The sequence below is a fragment of the Mirounga angustirostris genome, unplaced genomic scaffold (assembly GCF_029215605.1).
Source record: "Mirounga angustirostris isolate CCGP_5_RB_7025 unplaced genomic scaffold, mMirAng1.0.hap1 SCAF_7, whole genome shotgun sequence".
Taxonomy (NCBI): domain Eukaryota; kingdom Metazoa; phylum Chordata; class Mammalia; order Carnivora; family Phocidae; genus Mirounga; species Mirounga angustirostris.
Window position 1 is genome coordinate 55,282,173 of NW_026991715.1, and position 21,578 is coordinate 55,303,750.

The 21,578-nt window shown below is 36.8% G+C and overlaps 1 protein-coding gene across 1 annotated transcript in view; it reads left to right on the forward strand.

Moving 5' to 3' along the window:
- The window catches only part of FCHO2 (FCH and mu domain containing endocytic adaptor 2), a 128,077-nt gene extending 108,474 nt beyond the window's left edge, over window positions 1–19,603 (forward strand). The window contains exons 21-26 of the mRNA XM_045889906.3: window positions 367–522; window positions 857–989; window positions 11,987–12,186; window positions 12,898–12,962; window positions 16,692–16,856; window positions 17,192–19,603. Of these exons, the coding sequence (XP_045745862.2) occupies window positions 367–522; window positions 857–989; window positions 11,987–12,186; window positions 12,898–12,962; window positions 16,692–16,856; window positions 17,192–17,214 (742 nt within the window). The 3' untranslated portion in view covers window positions 17,215–19,603. The remainder of the gene's footprint in view (window positions 1–366; window positions 523–856; window positions 990–11,986; window positions 12,187–12,897; window positions 12,963–16,691; window positions 16,857–17,191) is intronic.
- The last annotated feature ends 1,975 nt before the right edge of the window (window positions 19,604–21,578 follow it).

Consider the following 21,578-nt stretch of genomic DNA (forward strand, 5'->3'; position numbering starts at 1 on the left):
CACTGTCAGGCCCAGGACTCTGTGGGGTTTTTCAGGGAAAAAAAGCTGCGAGTGGATCCAGGATAGTGTTACCAAGGAAGCAGTGTCCTTATAGTACAGCCAGGGGATGGTTTCCACAAACAAGTGAAGGAGTATGATCTTTATGCTTGCATTTGTGTTTGGAGTTTGGAGTTTAAGTCTAAGCAAAGATGAGGATACATGCGTATGCCATTTCACATACCATCATTTTTTAAATACCAATTATTTTTTCAATATAATTAATTATGATGAAAGATTTTATGTGTCCTTTTTAACCAAGTATGTTTTAAGTGTATATTACAACGCCTTATATACACCACTTAAAAATTTCCAACTCCCTAATTTCAGGTGTATTGTGAAGATCACTGGTGACATGACAATATCATTCCCAAGTGGAATTATTAAGGTCTTCACTAGCAATCCATCTCCAGCTGTGCTATGCTTCAGGGTGAAAAATATCAGCAGACTAGAGCAAATTCTTCCAAATGCACAACTTGTGTTCAGGTTTGTGTACTTTTGTTTTGAAGGTGAAATTCCTATAAAACTTTTCCTTCTTTATTGAAGCAATAATAATTGAGTTGGGTGACAATACAGCCTTCTACTGCCTGTGTGTGTCTTGGGTGGGGATAGTGGTAGTTGTTAAATCCTTCTCTCCCTCCCATTATTTCATTGTTCAAGGAAGTTTCTGCTATGTTCTGTTCTTTATCCCCCTAACTTTAGTTTTCCCTACTTTTGGGTTATTCCTACGTAGTCTTTCCTAGGTTACCAAATGACAATACAGAGGCAAAGGATAAAGCCAAGTCAGATAAAATAACAAAAATATTTCTTACGCATACAGTGATCCATCGCAGTGTGATTCTAACACAAAAGATTTTTGGATGAACATGCAAGCTGTTACTATCTACCTCAAGAAGCTATCAGAGCAAAATCCAGCTGCTTCTTACTATAATGTAGATGTATTAAAGTATCAGGTGAGTGTCTTATCCTTATAAAAGTCCTAAGTTGAAATATTAAGAAATAGAATCTCACAGATTAAATGAGTAATAGGTCATGGCCAAATGAGGTTTATTCCAGGAATTAAGGATATTTCTTTCTTTAAGCTAGCATCTTTTTTTTTTTTTTTAAAGATTTTTATTTATTTATTTGTCAGAGAGAGAGTGTGCACAAGCAGGGGGAGCGGCAGAGGGAGAAGCAGGCTCCCTGCCAAGCAGGGAGCCCTGATGTGGGACTCCATCCCAGAACCCTGGGATCCTGACCTGAGCCGAAGGCAGACCCTTAACCAACTGAGCCACCCAGGCATCCCTAAAGATATTTCAAAATAAAATCTGTTAAGCCAAAGGAAACAGATGATCAAATTCACCATCTATTCCTGATTAAAATACTGAGTAAATATAAATACATGAATTTGTCCTTAACCTGAAAAGACCAGCAACATCAGTCTTAATAATGAAACACATAAAGCAGTTAAAGTCTGGAATGGCAAAGACACCTTATAAGATTTTTCTGGAGGTGTTAGAACAGGTAGACAAGAGAATAAAGTAAGCAGTAATAAATACTGGAAGGAAGAACCCAGATATTACTTACAAGTGATGTTACATTCCTGAAAAACCCAAGGGAATCAATTGAAAAGCTATTTGCTATAAGACTTTTAGTAAAGTTGAGTTTAATGCAAAAATTAGTTGCATTTTAAATAACCAGTTAGGAATTCTAATGCAGAAAAAATGATTAAAAAAAAAAACTAATCAGAGTTGGAGAGGTAGTATAAGATGGCAACATAGGAGGATCCTAAACTCTCCTCCTTCTATGGACACACCACATCTACAGCTATATCTGGAACAATTTCCTCTAAAAAAGACCTGAAAACTACCTGAACAGTTCCTTCACGTTAGCAAACAAGAAAAGGGTCACATGGAAGCATGCAGGAGAGGCTGAGACCCAGTCTCCCCACAGACCCCACCTCCAGCACTGCAGTCTACAATCAGAAGGGAACTCACATACCTGGAGCTTCTTCCTGAGTGAAAGGTTCCTACCGCACATCAGGCACCCCAACTTTTAAGACCTGTACCTGAGAGAAGAGCCCCCAGAACATCTAGCTTTGGAAAGCAACAGAGTTCATGCCCCTGATACCCAGGGCTATAGTGATCTGAGAAACAGCTTTTAGAGGGCTCTCACAGAAATTCACTCACCCTAGGGACCAGGGCAGAGGCAGCCATTCAAAACGTACCCAGACTATGTGTGAAAGAGATTCATTTGCTAATCATAAAATGTGAACCAGTGAGGCAGGGGCCTATAGGGGATACTCTCCAGGGACAGAGGAGCTAGTGGGCAGCATTTTAGTGCTAACTTATGAAAGCTGGCAGGTGCCATACACACACACACACACACACACACACATATACATGTATATACACACACATTCTTTTATTTCAGACTTTTTTTTTTTTTTTTTTTTTTAAAGATTTTTTATTTATTTATTCATGAGAGACAGAGAGAGAGAGGCAGAGGGAGAAGCAGGCTCCCAAGGAGCAGGGAGCCCGATGCGGGACTCGATCCCAGGACGCTGGGATCATGACCTGAGCCGAAGGCAGACGCTTAACCATCTGAGCCACCCAGGCGCCCTCAGACTTTTTTTTTTTAAGTGGGTACCATCTTTACCATCCAGGGAACATAGGCTGAACAATGTCATTTTTGCACTCTCCCTCTGTCTTGCTACAGCTTGCTGGTATCCTCCACGAAGGAGATTATACACTTGTCTGGAGCCCTGGTTTTTTCAGCTCTTGCCTAGCAGATACCTGTAGATTGCCTGGTCTGGTGGCTAGCAGGTCTTATGCTTGTGGTCTTACAAGACTGTGTATATTTGCTTTATTCAAAAGCTGCTGCCTGATGGTTTGGCTTCCTTCCAATCAGTCTCAGTGTAGGTGCTGAGATTACCTCCTTTGGGATAATGACAGGTCTTGGCACACCTTCCAACAATTGGGAGCTATTAAAAAAGAACAAGCTGGGCACCTGGGTGGCTCAGTTGGTTAAGCGACTGCCTTCGGCTCAGGTCATGATCCTGGAGTCCCTGGATCGAGTCCCACATCGGGCTCCCTGCTCGGCAGGGAGTCTGCTTCTCCCTCTGACCCTCCCCCCTCTCATGTGTTCTCTCTCTCTCAAATAAATAAATAAAATCTTTAAAAAAATAATAAAAATAATAAAAATAAAAAAATTAAAAAGAACAAGCTGCTTGGATAATCACGAAATGTCAAGAGACAAGTAGCAGTTAGCAAGGTTGGATGTTAAGGTTCATCTACATGAGGCTACTCCTTCAAGCCTGGGAGAGGTGGCTATTTCATCTTATACGTAGAAACAGAGTCAAGCAAAATCGAGAAACAAAAGAATGTTTCTAATAAAAGAACAAGATAAAAACTTCAGAAAAAAGCCTTAATGAAATGGAGGTAAGTAATTTGCCTGATAGAGAGCTCAAAGAAATGGTCATAAAGATGCTCATTGAACTTGGGATAAGAATGGATGGACAAAGAACTTTAACAAAGAAATAGAAAATATAAGAACGTATCGAATATCAAATGTAAGTCACAGTGCTGAAAAATACAATACATGACTGAGAAACTAGAGGCGTTCAACAACAGATTAGATGGAGCAGAAGGAGGACAGTGGAACTCACCCAATCAGAGCAGCAAAAAGAATGAAAAAAGTGAGGATAGCTCAAGGGTCTTAAAGGGGCAACATCAAGCAGACTAACATTTGCATTGTAAGTGTTCCTGAAGGAGGAGAGGGTAGAGAAAAGCACAAAGAACTTACTTGAAGAAGTAATAGCTGAAAACTTTCCTAATCTGGGGAAGGAAACAGACATCCAGATCCAGGAAGACCAGAAGGTTCCAAGTTAGATGATCCCGAAGAGACTTACACCAAGACCTTTTGTAATTAAAATACCAAAAGTTAAAGAGGTCTTAAAAGTAGCAAGAGAAAAACCACTTGTTACATGTAGGGGGAACCGAACCCCCCACCCCCATAAGACTGTCAGCATGTTTTTCAGCACAAACATTGCAGGCCAGAAAGGGGACAGCAGGATACATTCAAAGTACTGAAAGAAAACAGCTTCCAACCAAGAATACTCTACCCTGCAAAGTTAGCATTTAGAATTGAAGGAGAAAGAGTTTTCTAGATAAGCATAAGGTAAACAAGTTCATTACAACTAAACCAACCTGACAAATGTTAAAAAGACTTTAAGCTGAAAAAAAAGGGCACTAATTAATAAGAAAACAAATATAAGTATAAATCTCACTGGCAAAGGTAAGCATATGGTAAAGGTGTAGTGGATTAATTACTTATAAAGGTAGCATGAGGATTAAAAAACAAAAATAGTAAAAATAACTATACAGTAATTAGTTAAGGGATACACTAGATAAAGATAAAATGTGACATCAAAAACATCAAATGTCAGTGGGGGGAGACTAAAAATAAGGTAGAGCTTTAGAATATCTTCAAACTTCAGTGGTTCTCAACTTAAAATAGTTCTAAATATAGGTTGTTATATGTAAGCCCCAGGGTAACTACAAAGCAAAAACCTATAGTAGATACACAAAAAATGAGAAAGGAATTTAAGCATGCCAGTAAATAAAGTCCTCAAACCACAAAGGAAGAGCACAGAGAAGAAAGAAACAGAGACAAACTATAGAAACAGCCAGGAAACAGTTGACAACATGCCAGTAAGTACATAGCTATCAATAATCTGTAAATGGACTAAATTCTCTAATCAGAAGACAGAATAGCTGAATGGATTAAAAATAATAAAAACATCTATATGCTGCTTGTAAGAGACTCACTTCAGATATAAGACCAAAGTTAAAGGGATGAAAGAGATGTTCCATGCAAATAGAAACCAAAAGAAAGCTGGGGTAGGTTAATAGACAAAATGGACTCTAAAATAAGAGGAATTAAGAGACAAAGAAGGACATTATATAGTGATAAAGGTGTCAGTCCACCACTACGATGTAATATATGCACCCAGCATTGAAGCACCTGAATATATATATGAAGCATATATTATGAGACCTAAAGGGAAAAATTGATAGCAGTATAATAGGGGAATGTAATACCCCACTTACATCATCTAGCCGAAACATTGTTCTTAAATAACATGTTAGACCAGATGGACTTAAAAGCTATATACAGAACATTCCATCCAAAAGCCAGAATATACATTTTTCTCAAGTGCATATGGAACATTCTCCAGGATAGATCGTAGGTTAGGCCACAAAACAAGTCTTAATAAATTTAAAAAGAATGAAATCTTATCAAGCATCTTTTCTGAGCACAATGATATGTAACTAGAAATCAATTAAAGGAAGAAGACTGGAAAATTCACAGATACGTGGAGTTTAAACAGTATGCTGCAGGGGCACCTGGGTGGCTCAGTCATTAACCGTCTGCCTTCGGCTCAGGTCATGATCCCAGGGTCCTGGGACTGAGCCCTGCGTCGGGCTCCCTGCTGAGCAGGGAGTCTGCTTGTCCCTCTCCCTCTACCCCTCCCCCTGCTCATGTGCTCGATTGCTCGCTCGCTCTTTTGCTCTCTTTCTCAAATACATAAATAAAATCTTTTGCAAAAATTAAAAAAAAAATGCTACAGAACCATTGGGTCAATGAATAAATCAACAGAGAAATTAAAAATTCTCTCGAAACAAATGAAAATGGAAATACAACACAAAAATTTATTGAATGCAGCCAGAGCAGTTCTAAGAAGGAAGTTTGTATCAATAAATGCTTACCTGGGAAACAAGAAAAATCTCAAACTTAACTTTACACATCAGAGAACTAGAAAATGAAACCAAAGTTAGTGGAATAATGGAAGTAACAAAGAGCAGAAATGAAATACAGATTAAAAATACAGTAGAAAAAACTAAGCTGGTTCTTTTAAAAGACAAAATTGATAAACTTTTAGTTAGACTCACCAAGAGAGAAGGAGAGATGGCTCAAATAAATAAAATCAGAAATAAAAGAGGAGACCTTACAACTTATACCACAGAAATACAAAGAGTCATGAGAGACCACTATGAACAATTTTATGCCAAAAAATTGCACAACCTAGAAGCAACAGATCAATTTTTAGAAACATACAGCCTTGTAAGACTAAATCCTGATGAAGTAGAAAATCTCAATAGACCAGTTACTAGTAAAGAGACTGTATCAGTAATCAAAAACGTCCCAGCAACAAAAGTCCAAGACAATTCTACCAAACATTCAAAGAAGAATTAATACTGATCCTTATCAAACCGTTCCAAAAAAAAAAAGAGAAGGCAGCAATTCATTTTATGAGGCCAGCATTGAGGCCAACACTGATACCAAAGCCAGACAAGGATACCACAAGAAAAAATTATAGGCCAATATTGCTGATGAACATAGATACAAAAATCTACAACTAAATGTCCGCAAACCAAATTCAGCAGTACCTTAAAAGGATCATACACCATGATTAAGTGGGATTTATTCTGGAGATAACAAGGATGATGGTTCAACTTTGACAAATCAACTAACATGGTTAACAACAAAATGAAGTATAAAAATATCATCTCAGTAGATGCAGGAAAACCATTTGACAAAATTCAACATCCATTTATGATGAAAACTCCAGACAAACTGAATATAGAGGAAATGTATCTCAACAGAATAAAGGCCATATGGGACAAACCCACAGTTAACATCATATGCAATGGGGAAAAGCAGACAGCTTTTCCTCTAAGATTAGGAATAACAGAAGGATGCCTACTCTCAACAGTTTAATTCAGTGTACTATTTTAAGTCTTAGCCAGAGCAATTAGGCAAGAAAAAGGTAAAATGCTTCCAAATTGTAAAAGTAGTAAAATTGTCACTACAGATGATGTGATATGTAGAAAACCCTGAAGACTCCACCAAAAAAACTTACGATAACTAATACATTCAGTAGAGTTGCAGGATACAAAATCCATATAAATCCATATACAGAAATCTTTTGCATTTTTTTTTTTAAAGATTTTGTTTATTTATTTGACAGAGAGAGATACAGCGAGAGAGGGAACACAAGCAGGGAGAGTGGGAGAGGGAGAAGCAGGCTTCCTGCTGGGCAGGGAGCCTGATGCGAGGCTTGATCCCAGGACCCTGGGATCATGACCTGAGCCGAAGGCAGACGCTTAACCGACTGAGCCACCCAGGCGCCCCAATCTTTTGCATTTTTGTACAGCAATAGTGAACTACAGAAAAAAAAAAAAAATTATGAAACCAATCCCATTTACAGTTGCTTCAAAAGAATAAAATGCCTAGTAATGAATTTAACCAAGGAGGTGAAAGACCTTTACACTGAAAACTGTAAGACAATGATGAAAGAAATTGAAGGTGACACAAATAAATGGAAAGATATTCCATGTTCATGGATTGGAAGAATATTGTTAAAATATCCATAATAGCCAAAGCTATGTAGAATTTCAGTGCACTCCCTGAAGTTTCAATGCCATTTTTCACAGAAATAGAACGAACAGTACTAAAATTTGTGTAGAACCACAAAAGACCCCAAACAGCTAAAGAAATCTTGAGAAAAAAAAAGCTGGAGGTATCACACTCCCTGAGTTCAAATGGTATTACAAAGCTCTAGGAGTCCAAACTGTATGGCATGGCCATAAAAACAGACACATAGATCACTGGAACCAAATAGAGTCCAGAAATAAATCAATGCATACATATTCAATTAATTTGCAGCAAAGGAGCCAAGAATATACAATGGGGAAAGGGTAGCTCTGCAATAAATGTGTGGGGAAAACTGGACAGCTATCTGGTAAAGAATCAAACTGGGCCCCTGTCTTATACCGTACTCGAAAATCAACTCAAAATGTCCATGTACTTGAATTTAAGACCTGAAACCATAAAACTCCTAGAAGAATAAAAAAGTGGCTAAGTTCCCTGACAGTGGCCTTGGCAATGATTTTTTGGATCAGACTCCAAAAGCAAAGGCAACAAGAGCAAAAATAAACAAGTGGGACTACCTCAAATTAGAAAGCTTCTGCACAGCAAAGGAAATGATCAGAAAAAGAAAAGGCAACCTACTTACTGGGAGGAAGTATTTGCAAATCAACCTGATAAGAGTTAATACCCAAAAGAATTCATAGCCAACAACTGGATTATAAAATGGCTATGGGATATGAATAGACATTTTTCCAAAGAAAACATACAGATGGTCGGTAGGGCACATGAAAAGATGCTCAACATCACTAGTCAGGGAAATGCAAATCAAAACCACAATGAAATATCACTTCACACGTGTTAGAATAGCTGTTATTAAAAAGACAAGAATTTATAAGTTGTGGAGAGGATATGGAGAAAAAAGAATCTTCGTGTACTGTTGGTGGGGATGTAAATTAGTGCAGCCACTATGGAAAACAGTATGGAGATTCCTCAAAAAAAAAAAAAAAAAATCAAAAAGAACTACCATGTGATTTAGCAGTTGGACTTCTAGATACCTGTCTGAACAAAAACGCTAATTAACAAATCATTTTCACTTCCATGTGTACTGTAGCATTATTAACAATAGCCTAGACATGGAAACAACCCAAGTGTCCCTCAATAGATGAAAGCATAAATAAGATGTAGTATATATATATATATATAATGGACTATTACTTGGCCATAATAAAGAATAAAATCTTGCCATTTGTAACATCATGGATGGACCTTGAGGGCGTTATGCTAAGTGAAATAAGACCAACAAAGACAAATACGGTATAATCCCACTTATATATGGAACTTAAAAAACAAAATGCCAGGCTCAGAGATCAGAGAACAGATTGTTGGTTGCCAAATAGAGGGTTCAGGGGGGTAGGCAAAATGGGTGAAGTGATTCAAAAGTACGAACGTCCAGTTATAAAATAAGTCATGGGGATGGAAGATAACAGTGTCCTAAGGTTAGTAAAACTGTATTGCATATTTCAAAGTTGCTAAGAGGGTAGATCTTAATCCTCATCATGAGAAAAAATAATTGTGATTATTTTGCAGTGTATACAAATATTGAATGTTTATGTTGTCTGACTGAAATTCATGTCAATATACCACAATAAAAATCCTTTTAAAAATCTGTTAAAACCATCCTTTCCTATAGCCACAGTGAACAACAACAATAAAAACCAATTTGGAAAAAAACCTAACAATCTCTACTGAGCTGAATATAATTATAAAGGAGTGCTTTATTCAGATGAAGAGTCATGTTGTAAACAGTTTAGGTGTTTCTAAAATAACTTATAAATTTAATGTAATCCTGATCATAAACCTAGTAGAAGTGTGTATGTATTGGTGTTTAGAAACTTGACAGTCATTTTCAGGTTCTCTGGAAGAATAAGGCTTGGAATAATCAGTTAAATGTCTTAAATGGTAATGTGGAGTAATGTTTGAGTTTTAATGGGAAAACTTTTTGTAAGGTGACAGTATTTATAGTAGTTTGGAACTGGCAGAAGAGATGGCCAGATCAAAGGAAGAGTATGTCCAGAAATGGATCTAAGAATAAATGGAAAACTTACTTGACCAATTAGCATTTCAAGGCAATGTGGAAATGATGAGTTTTTCAATAAATGGTACTGGGGCATCAGGCTGGAGATTTGGGAAAAAATTCACTGAATCCCTAACTCATACCTTTAAACAAAATAAAATCTGCATATATCAATAATAGTAAAAGATGAAACCATAAAGTTACTAAAATAAATCATGGGTGAATATAAATCTATGGGTATATATGCAAGTGTGTGTATATATGTATAACTATATATATTTTACATATTTTCATCTTGAAATGTCAAGAGCTAAGTGTAATACAAAACCCAGAAGCCATGAATGAGTGAGATCTTTGACAACAAATAAATCAGTGTATATAAACTCTTTTTGTTAAAACAAATACTTAAATAGAATCCATATTTAATCTGGATTACAAAAAAGTATTTGTAATATATAAGACCAAAGGGTTACTGTAAACCTTATAAATTAATAAGTAAAAGGTGATTAACTCAATAGATAGGTAACTTCCAGAAGATGCTCCATGTCAGTAGTAATCAGAGCAATGAATATTAAGACAACAGTGAGATACCAGTTTTAGCCCATTAATTGACAAAAATGGGCAAGATTGCTCTATTAAGAGAGGTGTGACCACTTGTTAGAAGGTGTACAAGTTAATCAGACTGATTAGAAAGCAGTTCTTTTAGGTTGTTGAATTAGATTGATGAATAGTCAAATTTTTAAAGAATTATTTAGAGAGAGAGAGAGCACGAGGAGGCGGGGCAGAGGGAGAGAGAGAGAAAATTTCAAGCAGACTCTGTCCTGCGTGCAGAGCCCAACACGGGGCTCCATCTCAAGATCCTGAGATCACAACCTGAGCCAAAACAAAAGTCTGATGCTCAAATGACTACGCCACCCAGGTGCCCCTGAATAGTTGAACCTTTAATTTAGCAATTCCACCTCAAGAAATCAGTTCTTCAAATATCACAAAAATGGGCAAAAAACAAAGATTAAGGTACGAAGGATATTCACTGCAGCATTTTATGGAAGCCACTTAAGTACACATCTACAGAAGAGATTCATTAAATGAGTTACTACAGCCTTTAAAAAGAATGAGATCCATGTATGCATACCTACCAAGTGTGTAAGGAAATGTACCACGGTGTTAACAATGGGGAGTAAGAATGTCAAGGGATAAGTTTCCTATTTCATCTGAAATTTTTTTTAGGATTGTATTTATTAGAGTGAGCACAAGGGGTGGGGGAGGGGTATAGAGGGAGAAGCAGGCTTCCCGTTGAGCAGGGAGCCCAACGCAGCACTTGATGCGAGGACCCTGAGATCATGACCTGAATCCAAGGCAGATGCCTAACCAGCTGAGCCACCCAGGTGCTGCCCTCCTTGCCCCCATACTATCTGAATTTTTAATAGAGTAATGGTATTAAAATGGCTTGTGTTTCTAGAAAATAAATACTTTAAAAAGTGCTGCCACGTAAATGGGCTTAAAGTTTATTGCAAGTATTCATTATTATTATTTTTTTTTTAGAAAGATTTTTTTTTTTTTAAGATTTTATTTATTTATTTATTTGAGAGAGAGAGAATGAGAGACAGAGAGCATGAGAGGGAGGAGGGTCAGAGGGAGAAGCAGACTCCCCGCCGAGCAGGGAGCCTGATGCGGGACTCGATCCTGAGACTCCAGGATCATGACCTGAGCTGAAGGCAGTCGCTTAACCAACTGAGCCACCCAGGCGCCCCATTATTATTAATTCTGTAAATGTTATTCAGTGCTTGTTTACTAGGAATAGCATGAAAGATAGACAGTATATAGAGTAAGTAGATAATAATGTATGTTACTGAGAAAAGGCAAAGTGTGCAGAATAAAGAAGAATGAAAATGTAATATTAGTGTAAATTTAGACAGGGTGATCAGGGTAGGTCTCATTAAAAAGGAGTTATTTGAGCAGGGAACTAAAGAATGGAAAAGAATTGCACCATTTACTATGGGTCATGTGGTTAAAATTAAACACTTGCAGTTGGAAGTATTCTAATTCTCAACTTGCAATATTGCATAATTTATCTTTTTAAATTTAATTTTCTTAAATTCATAAGGAATCTTAGAATTCTGTGTTGGATATTGAGAGATACTCAAAAGTTACATGCATTAATAAGAATCACCTGATATCATACTTATTTCTGGACCTTGCACCTAAGCTTCTGAGTCAGATTCTCTGGATCTCCAGGAATGTGTATTTTGCACAAATATCATGGATATTTTGATGTATGTAGTCCTAGATCCACACTTGGAGAGTGACTCTTACTCCTTTGAGATGAACCTGCTTTATTCTTCCTAGCAGTATTTCCGTCATTGTTTCTGATTCCAAGACTCTTGTGGTCATGTATACATCTCATTAGCATGACTTGTTTACTTTGGGGGCAAAAAACTTTCTTGGGTTTTTTTCTCTTTAAAGGTATCATCGAATGGTATTCAGTCCACTCCTCTAAATCTTGCAACATACTGGAAATGCAGTGCTGGCACCACAGATCTTAGAGTGGATTATAAGTACAACCCAGAAGCTATGGTGGCACCAAGTGTGCTTTCCAACATACAGGTGGTGGTACCTGTGGATGGAGGAGTCACAAACATGCAGTCCCTTCCCCCTGCAATATGGTAAATTTTAGATTTCTGAATTCCTGCTAAATTTCTCCTCCAAGTCCCAACTTCTAGAACCTAAGTTCTCAAAGTTGTCTTGTAAGTTTGGAAAGTTTTAGTGCATTTTACCATGGAAACCATGGTATGTATGAAAGATGCTGTTCATCCTATTAGTCTAATCCCAGTAGCCTCATTCCAGAAGTGGGTTTGCTGTCACCACCTAGACCTGAATGATACAGTACAACTTTACCCTTAGGCAAATTGCTTAACCTCTGTAAACTTTATTTTTCTTAAAAAAAAAAAAAAAGATAATTACTTTGCAGAGTTATATATAACATCTAGCATATCTGTAAGGACACCTGTCTTACTAGTTTAGTAACTCTCATCTCTTAACTTCTTCTCTTGTTCCCTTTATTAATATGAGATTCTGACACTCTATTTGCTTCACTGTTTAATAAAATTTTCTTCTCCTTTAGTAATGGAGGTACCGAACCACCTATACATTCAGTTTTCCTCTCTCTGACCAGAAGAAACTTTGTAATCTAGTAAATTTCCATTAAGATATTAGCATTATATTATATCATGAACACATCTTCACCAGGTAATACTAAAAGTAAATTTAGCCCTATAGTTGTTCTGGCGAAATATTTAAAATACATTTATTTTTTGACTGCCCATCCTATAAGGCACTATACTGGACACTTAATCTGAAGATACTTGTTCTTACAGGAATGCAGAACAAATGAAAGCCTTTTGGAAACTCTCTGGTATTTCAGAGAAATCAGAAAATGGAGGTAAGTGTATATGCTTTTTTGTTTGTAATGCAGTGCCCCTGAAAATGGATTTTTTAGGCATTTTTATGGAAAGTTTTTTCTTGGACTTTCATGCCTTCAGTTCTAGAATTGACCACTAGGTGGAAGTTAATACCTTAAATAAGAGTGCACCAGTTGATATTCAGAACACATTTCCCCTCTAGATTGAATATGCTTTCTTTGTAAGAAAAAGCATTTGTTTCGCTGTAACTTTATAAAAACTATGTAAATGCGTATGCAGTCAATTTACTTTATTAGGTATTTTCAAGTAGAACCATCTATCCTGCTGGGTAACCTGATAACTAACTGAAACTCTTTTAACACACCCTTTAGGTCATTCTGTTATTGGGGTCCTGGCCTCCCAGAAATCATGCAGAAGCTTCCAGACTTAAAAAATCCTCTTTCTTTGCCTTCCCCCTTTCTAAGACAACTTTTCTTAGTCGTATCACCTTAGTAAAACCAACCATCAACAGCTTTTACTTCTCTGCTTATTATTTTAAGGAGAAACAAGTTAATTGCTTACTCCCACCAAGTCTCCATCTGTTTGTGTTCAAAATGCAAAGGAAAAATCTCTGCTGGGTGGTCACCCTAGTGTCTCCTCTAAGTCAACTTAATTTCCAGGACCATCAAGTCTTTAATTATTCTCATTTTCTCTTAAAGTTAAGAGAATTCTCTTGCTCTTTTTATTAATGTATAATGTATTATTTGTTTCAGGGGTACAGGTCTGTGGTTCATCAGTCTTTTTTTTTTTTTTTTTTTTTAAAGATTTTATTTATTTATTTGAGACAGAGAGAATGAGAGAGACAGAGAGCACATGAGAGGGGGGAGGGTCAGAGGGAGAAGCAGGCTCCCTGCCGAGCAGGGAGCCCCGATGCAGGACTCGATCCCGGGACTCCAGGATCATGACCTGAGCCGAAGGCAGTCGCTTAACCAACTGAGCCACCCAGGCGCCCTGTGATTCATCAGTCTTACACAATTCACAGCACTCACCATAGCACATACCCTCCCCAGTGTCCATCACCCAGCTACCCCATCCTTCCCACTCCAACAATCCTCAGTTTGTTTTCCTCAGATGTCCCTACCAATGCAAGCTTCATCACAGGCACTCAGTTTTTTTCCTGAGATTAAGAGTCTCTTATGGTTTGTCTCCCTCTCTGGTTTTGTCTTGTTTCATTTTTCCCTCCCTCCCCCTATGATCCTCTGCTTTGTTTCTCAAATTCCACATATCAGTGAGATCATATGATAATTGTCTTTCTCTGATTGTATTTCACTTTCCTGCTCTCCTTTGAATGCCTAATTTAACCTTCAATAACTTTTCCTATTAAATAGGTTTTGTTTTGTTTTGTTTTTTTTAGCTTTTCCAGTTTTGCTTAAGCTTTTTCTCTTTGAACATTTTAAGCATACTGTGATCAAAACATAAATCATTTCAGTAGGTTTTCTCACATATTTCTTTATCAAGGACCAGCAACATATCTGTAGTGGCTATTTATTTATACATGCCATGCTGAATCATACTTTTACTGGAGAAACATCTATTTGGTGAAATAGCCAAGATGATCTACAGTTCCTTTGTTGCTGTTTGGTACTTGAAGTTTGCCTGTTTTCAGGTGCCAGTGGTGCTGACTTTTACTCAAGCATTATGGCTTCTGGGGAGACAAATTTGAAATTCGTAGTTAAAACTAGAAGTAAACCAGAAGTCCTATTTGAATTGAGGGCTTACAACCAGTTAGCAGGGAAGAGAGGACATAGATTTTTCCCCTGCTTAATGAAACCGTACTATTTTAAGTACTAACAAGGGAAATTGTTCCTTCAAAAATAAGATACAAATTTTCTAACCAGATATTTTAATAGTTTGCCTCTGCTGTTCAGGTATCAAGTGTGTGAAGAAATGTTAAAATCTTTTAAATGTGGTTCTGATTTGGTTAGTCAGCCTTTAAAAAGAAATATCCAAATTAGAATGCTGTAAAATAGGAATATGTTTCTATTCTGGCATTATGCCCAGGAGAGGGACAGGAAATAATTCTCAAGTTTAAGCACTGCCAAGGTGGCTGCTCTTAGCCTGTGTAGTAGAACTTTCACAGAATTGAATTGCCTATCAAGAGAATTGTAAAAGTGTAAGGAGGGTTTGGACAGTGGTTAAGAATTAGGCAGCAGTTCATCCCCCAGCTGATCTGTGCCATCAGGTGCAGTCCTGCAGGCGGATCACGGTTATGGTATCTTCCTCCAGATTTCCCTCTGTGGTGTTCAGCTTCTGTGCAAGGAATCCTAGAACGTCACTCCTGCTACCTGGCAATTCCATCTGTTTTCCTTGACCAGAAACCTGAGCATGCCCCTAGACTACTCCTCCTTTCCCCGTTTTTTGACTCCCAACTCTGAAATATCTTTCAAATGCATTTACTTCTTTCCTTTCCCTTAGCCTAGTTGAGATCCCCTGTTTAATCAACTGTCACATAGAGTTCTACACTGTTTTATTGACTTTTAGTTGGTTTCCCTACCTTGCATCTTATACTTCGGTCCCCTTTTGAGATACTAATCTGAAATGTTTTTGTCTTCCTTATCGTTAGTGGCTCCCTATGATTATTTCTTATCGTGAGTTGTAAAGATACTTCCAACGTGTTCCTTCCTACCCTAGTCTTATCTTCTGCCACTCTTGCATCCTGTTCTCCAGCTCTTCTGTGATGTATGCAGTTCCCTTAAAGGCACTGTGTTCTCTCAGGTCTCCCATCTCTGTACCTGTAGTTACCGCTGCCTGCAATTCACATTGGGCCCATAGCTCTTGAGAGCTCTTTTACAGCATTTATCATATTCATCATAATTATTTGGTTTACAGTTTCTGGCACACGGTTAGACTGAGGTATGTTGAATAAATGGTTATATTGAAAAGAAAGCATCTCAGAACTACCTAGTTGACCCTTGACCAATGCAGGGGTGAGGAGTGCCGAACCCTCTGCACCCCACCCACCCTGGTGGCGCCGTATAGTCAAAAATCCACATATAACTTAGACTCCCCCAAAATTTTATTAGTAATAGTCTACTGTTGACCAGAAGCTCTACTGATAACAGTTGAAAATACTGTTCTATGTTATTATATACATAGATATCGTCAAAATAAAGTAAGCGAAATAAAAGAAAATGTTAAGAAAATCGGAAGAGAAAATACATTTACAGTACTGTACTGATGGGGGAAAAAAATCCATGTTTAAGTGGACCCACATAGTTCAAACCCATGTTGTTTAAAGGTCAGCTGTATTTGGCATGATAGTACCAGTTAAATTTGAAGAAGCGGAGTAGAAAATGATGTTGATACAGCTTTCCCAGTCTTAGCTGTCTTTCCTTCTTTACCTCTCCCACCCCCATAATATGGTAGTTGCTGTCATTTCCTTTTGACTTTATTCCTACTCGTACTCCTCCTAGGGTTTCCATCTGAACTGCCCTCATGGACTCCCTTTTTCTCTTTCGACTTCCACATGTGTCTGTATGTAGCACATTGAATCTCAGTAGGAATCTACCAGGGTGTTTACTATTAAGTCAGAGAGAAGCAGGGATTAAATTAATTCAGATTCATTGAATAAAGTCTGCTTTGGAAACAGGACAATGGTTTGTTTACTGTATACATTTTATGAATTTGGCATAGGACATAGTTCATCTTCACTTGTTTGTGTGTCAATTTTATGTTGCCCTATTTAAGTTCTTTTATTCTTTGCCTTGTAGGTTCTGGGTCCCTCAGAGCAAAATTTGATCTTTCAGAAGGACCTAGTAGACCCACCACACTTGCAGTGCAATTCCTCAGCGAGGGAAATACCCTCTCAGGAGTAGATATTGAACTTGTAGGCACTGGTTATAGGCTTTCCTTAGTAAAGAAGCGGTTTGCCACTGGTAAGTTGGGAGATTTTAAGTTTTTAATGTACATGGGAAACATTTATATTCGAACAGTAAGTTTCTAAGCAACTGTTTATTAAGTTGTCAAGCAGTTTGTAATCTAAAGTCATGGAAACTTTCTTCTTTGACCTTTGTACAAAGTACCAGGTAGAGAAACACCTGGGAGAGAGTAAGCATGGTCCGGACAGCTGGACGGACACCTGTGATCTGTTTCTAATGTATTGTAAACAGCAGGTGGGAACTGAGTTTGTGTATCTGTACCAACAGTGAAAATGTCCTCCTTTGAGTTCATTTGAAAGTGTAATTGCTGGGGTCTGCTTGGTGTTTTTCAGGACGATACCTGGCGGATTGTTGATGGACCTGGGAAACTGGTTGGCTCGAGAGAATTACAGGCCTGCCATCCTGTGTTGTCTGTTCTTTCCAACACTGTTTTAGCTTATATTAGGTCTTTGAACTTACATATATTTGAGAACTGATTACAAACATTAAATTGCACTTTTGAAGTGACTCATCAAAAGCAATAGCACTGAAATGATTTTCAACACTGTTAATGATCAACTGCCATATTCCGGAAGCACCTTTGAGATTCTCAGTAAAATGAAGTTTTCCTAGGCTGAAATTTTACATTATCTTCAGTGTCTATGTTGAGTTGTAGTGTTATTATCAGGCCTAAAATTTCAGGAGAGCAAGCACAAAATAATTCAGCTTTCCATTAATTTTTAGAGTCAGAGATAGCTTTGAAATTTCCTAAGTTTGAGATGAATGGAGACACACAGAACGTTGAATTGTAAGTTTTGGATAATGTTAATTTAGAATACTCAATCAAATTGAGTTATGTGCCATAATCAGACCAGAGTCCCAAGGCGTATGCAAAAAATGTATAATTTGATTCTCATATAAACATTAATAAAGTGTAGATGGTGTTTTGTATGATTTTTTTAATTCTCAAGTGCAATGTGTGTTAAAATAAGCTTGCAAAAGACCGCAGAGAAATTTACTTCTGCAGTTAGTTAACTTTATAGAATTTGTGATTGTTTTTAAGAATTAATGCTGTAGATTTAATTTATTTTTATATGGATTACATAATGTGTGCCTTTTAAAACAATAACAAAAGCCAGAAATGTGCCTATCCAGTTTGTGTTCATTAACGTGCCTCACTTTCCCCCCCTCACAGTCTGGATCTTCTATCTTAGGGTGGTCAAGCATTTTTACAAGATAATTGCCATTTCTGTAAATACCTTTGGTCTCAGTTGGAAAGGGAATTCAGAGTAACTAAAGGGTAATTTGTACTTAAAAACCCTGGCTCACTTCTTTAGTTGATAACACTGTAGCCACTAGAAAGAGAACTATACCTAAGGGCATATGTTTACAGGGGGGAAAGTTACCTTCAGTTATTCCACCTAAGTATGTAAATCATAAAACAAATATTGAAAAACTGATGAATGGTTAATTGGTAACTGCTGTTTTATTTCTCAACTTGGCATTTCCCTTCATTCTGTTTATCATTGGAAATTTATATACATTTACTGAATGTGTTGTGAGCATGAATTTTGTATTTTGTGAGAAACTCATTTAAGAAATATTAGTTTTGGCATTGGAGAAGTACTGCCAGTTATTTTCATTTCAACAATTGGAAAAATTACCAATTTATATGTTTTTATTATTTAACTGCCACCTGCTAGAAATGGGGAGATTATTTGAAGTGATGGATTGGGTTAAGCCTTTCTTGAACTACTAATATTAAATAGTAAAACTAACTTGGTAGCAAATCCTGATTAACTGAAAGACTTAAAATATTTTGGACAGTTTCATAACTTACAAATGGGAGTTTTATTTATAAGGATAAATGCCAGTGTCCTGCATTTTTACGTAGAAGTGATAAATTGTGTTATATAATTTATATAAAACCACTAATTATTCTGTTAAGCTTTACAGAACATAAAACCCCTACTACTAGACACTTATGTAATGTCTTGCTCTACTAAATGTAGCAGAAAATCTACTTATTAGCAATACATATAACACAATATGTGCTTTTTAAATATATTCAGTGTTAGCCCAGATCTAAATTTAGATTTGACTAAAGCAACACATTAAGACAATTTGCTGAAATGTTCATCTTTACTACATAGTGAGCGAAATGAGAATTGCTCTTATATTGTGTTCTTTTAAATGCCAATTACAGTCCCTTACTGGAATCTTAAATGTAACTGCTTTGTAATCGGGCAGCTTTTAATGGGCAGTTAATACTTTATTATTGGACTTGACACCATTACACTCACCATGTTTGTTTTTAAATCAAGTATTACCTGAAAATGTTCAAATTAGTGAAATGGTTAAACTTCTGCACTTTCTTAATTACCACAGTCTTCATACCTACATTTGTATTTAGGCGCAGGTTACAATTTTGAAGCCATATGAGTTTATATTGATTTTGTTTTTCATTTAAAAATCCACTAATGATATAAAAAAGACCAGTAGATTTTCAATGGGAAATGTATTTAGCAAGCTGGTTCTTGCTTATGTATAGTGATAAACTTTGTAGCTGCCTCTTTAACCAAGAATTTGTAAACACAGAACTCTAACAAATGTGAGTTTTTAAGAAATATTATTTACTACTTTGAGTTGTAATTAGAACAATGCAAATCTATCTTACACAATTTTGTAAATATTTTCGATTTTTTCATAAAATGTAAATTTTACATAAAAGTTGTGCCCTTAATAAACATGTAATATATAATTTATCTGTTGGTTTATGTGTCTTTGTACCCCTACTGGTAGGACAAGGCAAGCTAGGTAAGGAGTAATTGGTTTTGAACTTGGTATCACCATTTAGACAGGCATACAGATTGATCTGTTAATTTTAATTGGTTATATCAGAAAACTTTATTTGCAGTATCACCTCAAAATATATTGTTTAATAAGAGATTTTTAAATATATTTAAATAGATTTTCCAATGTATAGTTTCTAAATATATTTAAATTGATGTTAAGCTTTAGCAAAGACTTTCCTCCTGATATAACAAGTGATTTCTTGGCTTTTTCCTTATGGTTGCAGTGTGGCTGCCACAGGTCCAGAGTATATAATTACATCGGAAGCTGGGAGAAGGGGCAGTGCCTGGTGTACCTGTCCTTTCTGTCAGGAGAGTAAAACCTTTTCCAGAAGCTTCTACCACATTTGTGCTTATATCTTGTTGCCTAGTATTGTGTAAGAGAGGCAGAGTAAGCAAGTAGCCTTTATAATGAAAATGAGCGAAGGAGAAGGGGCTGGACCAATAGGTCAGCCACAGAATTCCTGACTGGTACAGGAGTATTTCCTTATGGCTTATTGCCAATCGAATCTTTGCATTATCCCAGTAAACTTCAAGAAAAAAAAAAAGGGGTTTGTTTGTTTGTTTTTGTTTTTTAAGATAAACAGCAATGGGCAGGGCAAACTTGAAAATCTTCTGTTTTTATCTTTAGGAAGAATCTATCAGTATAACCTTTGAATAGAATAATTTGAAACCAAGGCACATCACTATCTGTGGTGAACATAGATGCCAAAATCCTCAACAAAATATTAGCAAACTACATTCAACAATCCACTAAAATGATCATTCGCAACAGCCAAGCAGGATTTATTCCAGGGATGCAAAGATGGTTTAACATACACAAAATCAATATGGTACACTCTATTAACAAAATGAAAACTAAAAATGATATAATCATCTCAAAAGATGCAGAGAAAGCATCTGACAAAATTCAACATCCATTCATGATAAAAACTCCTAACTAAGTGGGCAGAGAGGAAATATACTTCAATATAATAAAGGCCATATATAGCAAACCCACTGTCCAGTGGGTGAAATGCTGAAAGCTTTTCCTCAAAGATCATAACAAGATAAGGATGTCCACTTTCACCAGAGTGCTGGAAGTCCTACTCATAGCAGTTAGAAAAGGAAATGAAAGGCCTCCAAATCGGTAAGGAGGAAGTAAAACTCACTAGTTGCAGATGAAGGATACTGAATATAGGAAACCCTAAATACTGGACCAAAAAATTATCAGAACTAAAAAATTCAAGGTTGTAGGATACAAAAATAAATCAGTTGCATTTCTTTTTTTTTTTTTTTAAGATTTTATTTATTTATTTGGGAAAGAGAATGAGATAGAGAGAGCATGAGAGGGGGGAGGGTCAGAGGGAGAAGCAGACTCCCTGCTGAGCAGGGAGCCCGATGCGGGACTCGATCCCGGGACTCCAGGATCATGACCTGAGCCGAAGGCAGTCGCTTAACCAACTGAGCCACCCAGGCGCCCAAATCAGTTGCATTTCTGTACACTAATAGCAAAATAGCAGAAAGAGAAATTAAGAAAACCAAATCCCATTTACCATTACATCAAACAGTATAAAATACCTAGGAATACATTTAACCATTGAAGTAAAATACCTATACTATGAAAACTTTAAGATAACTGATGAAACCAATAGAAGACAACACAAACAAATGGAAAAATATACTATGTTCATGAATTGGAAGAATATTGTTAAAAATGTCCAACCCAAAGCAATCTACAGAGTCAATGCAATTACTATCAAAATAACCATTAGTATTTTTCCACATACTAGAACAAAAACAATGCTAAAGTTTAAAAAAAAAAAATTATTTAAGTAATCTCTACACCCACTGTGGGGCTCAAACTCACAACCCTAAGATCAAGAGTCACATACTCTACCAACTGAGC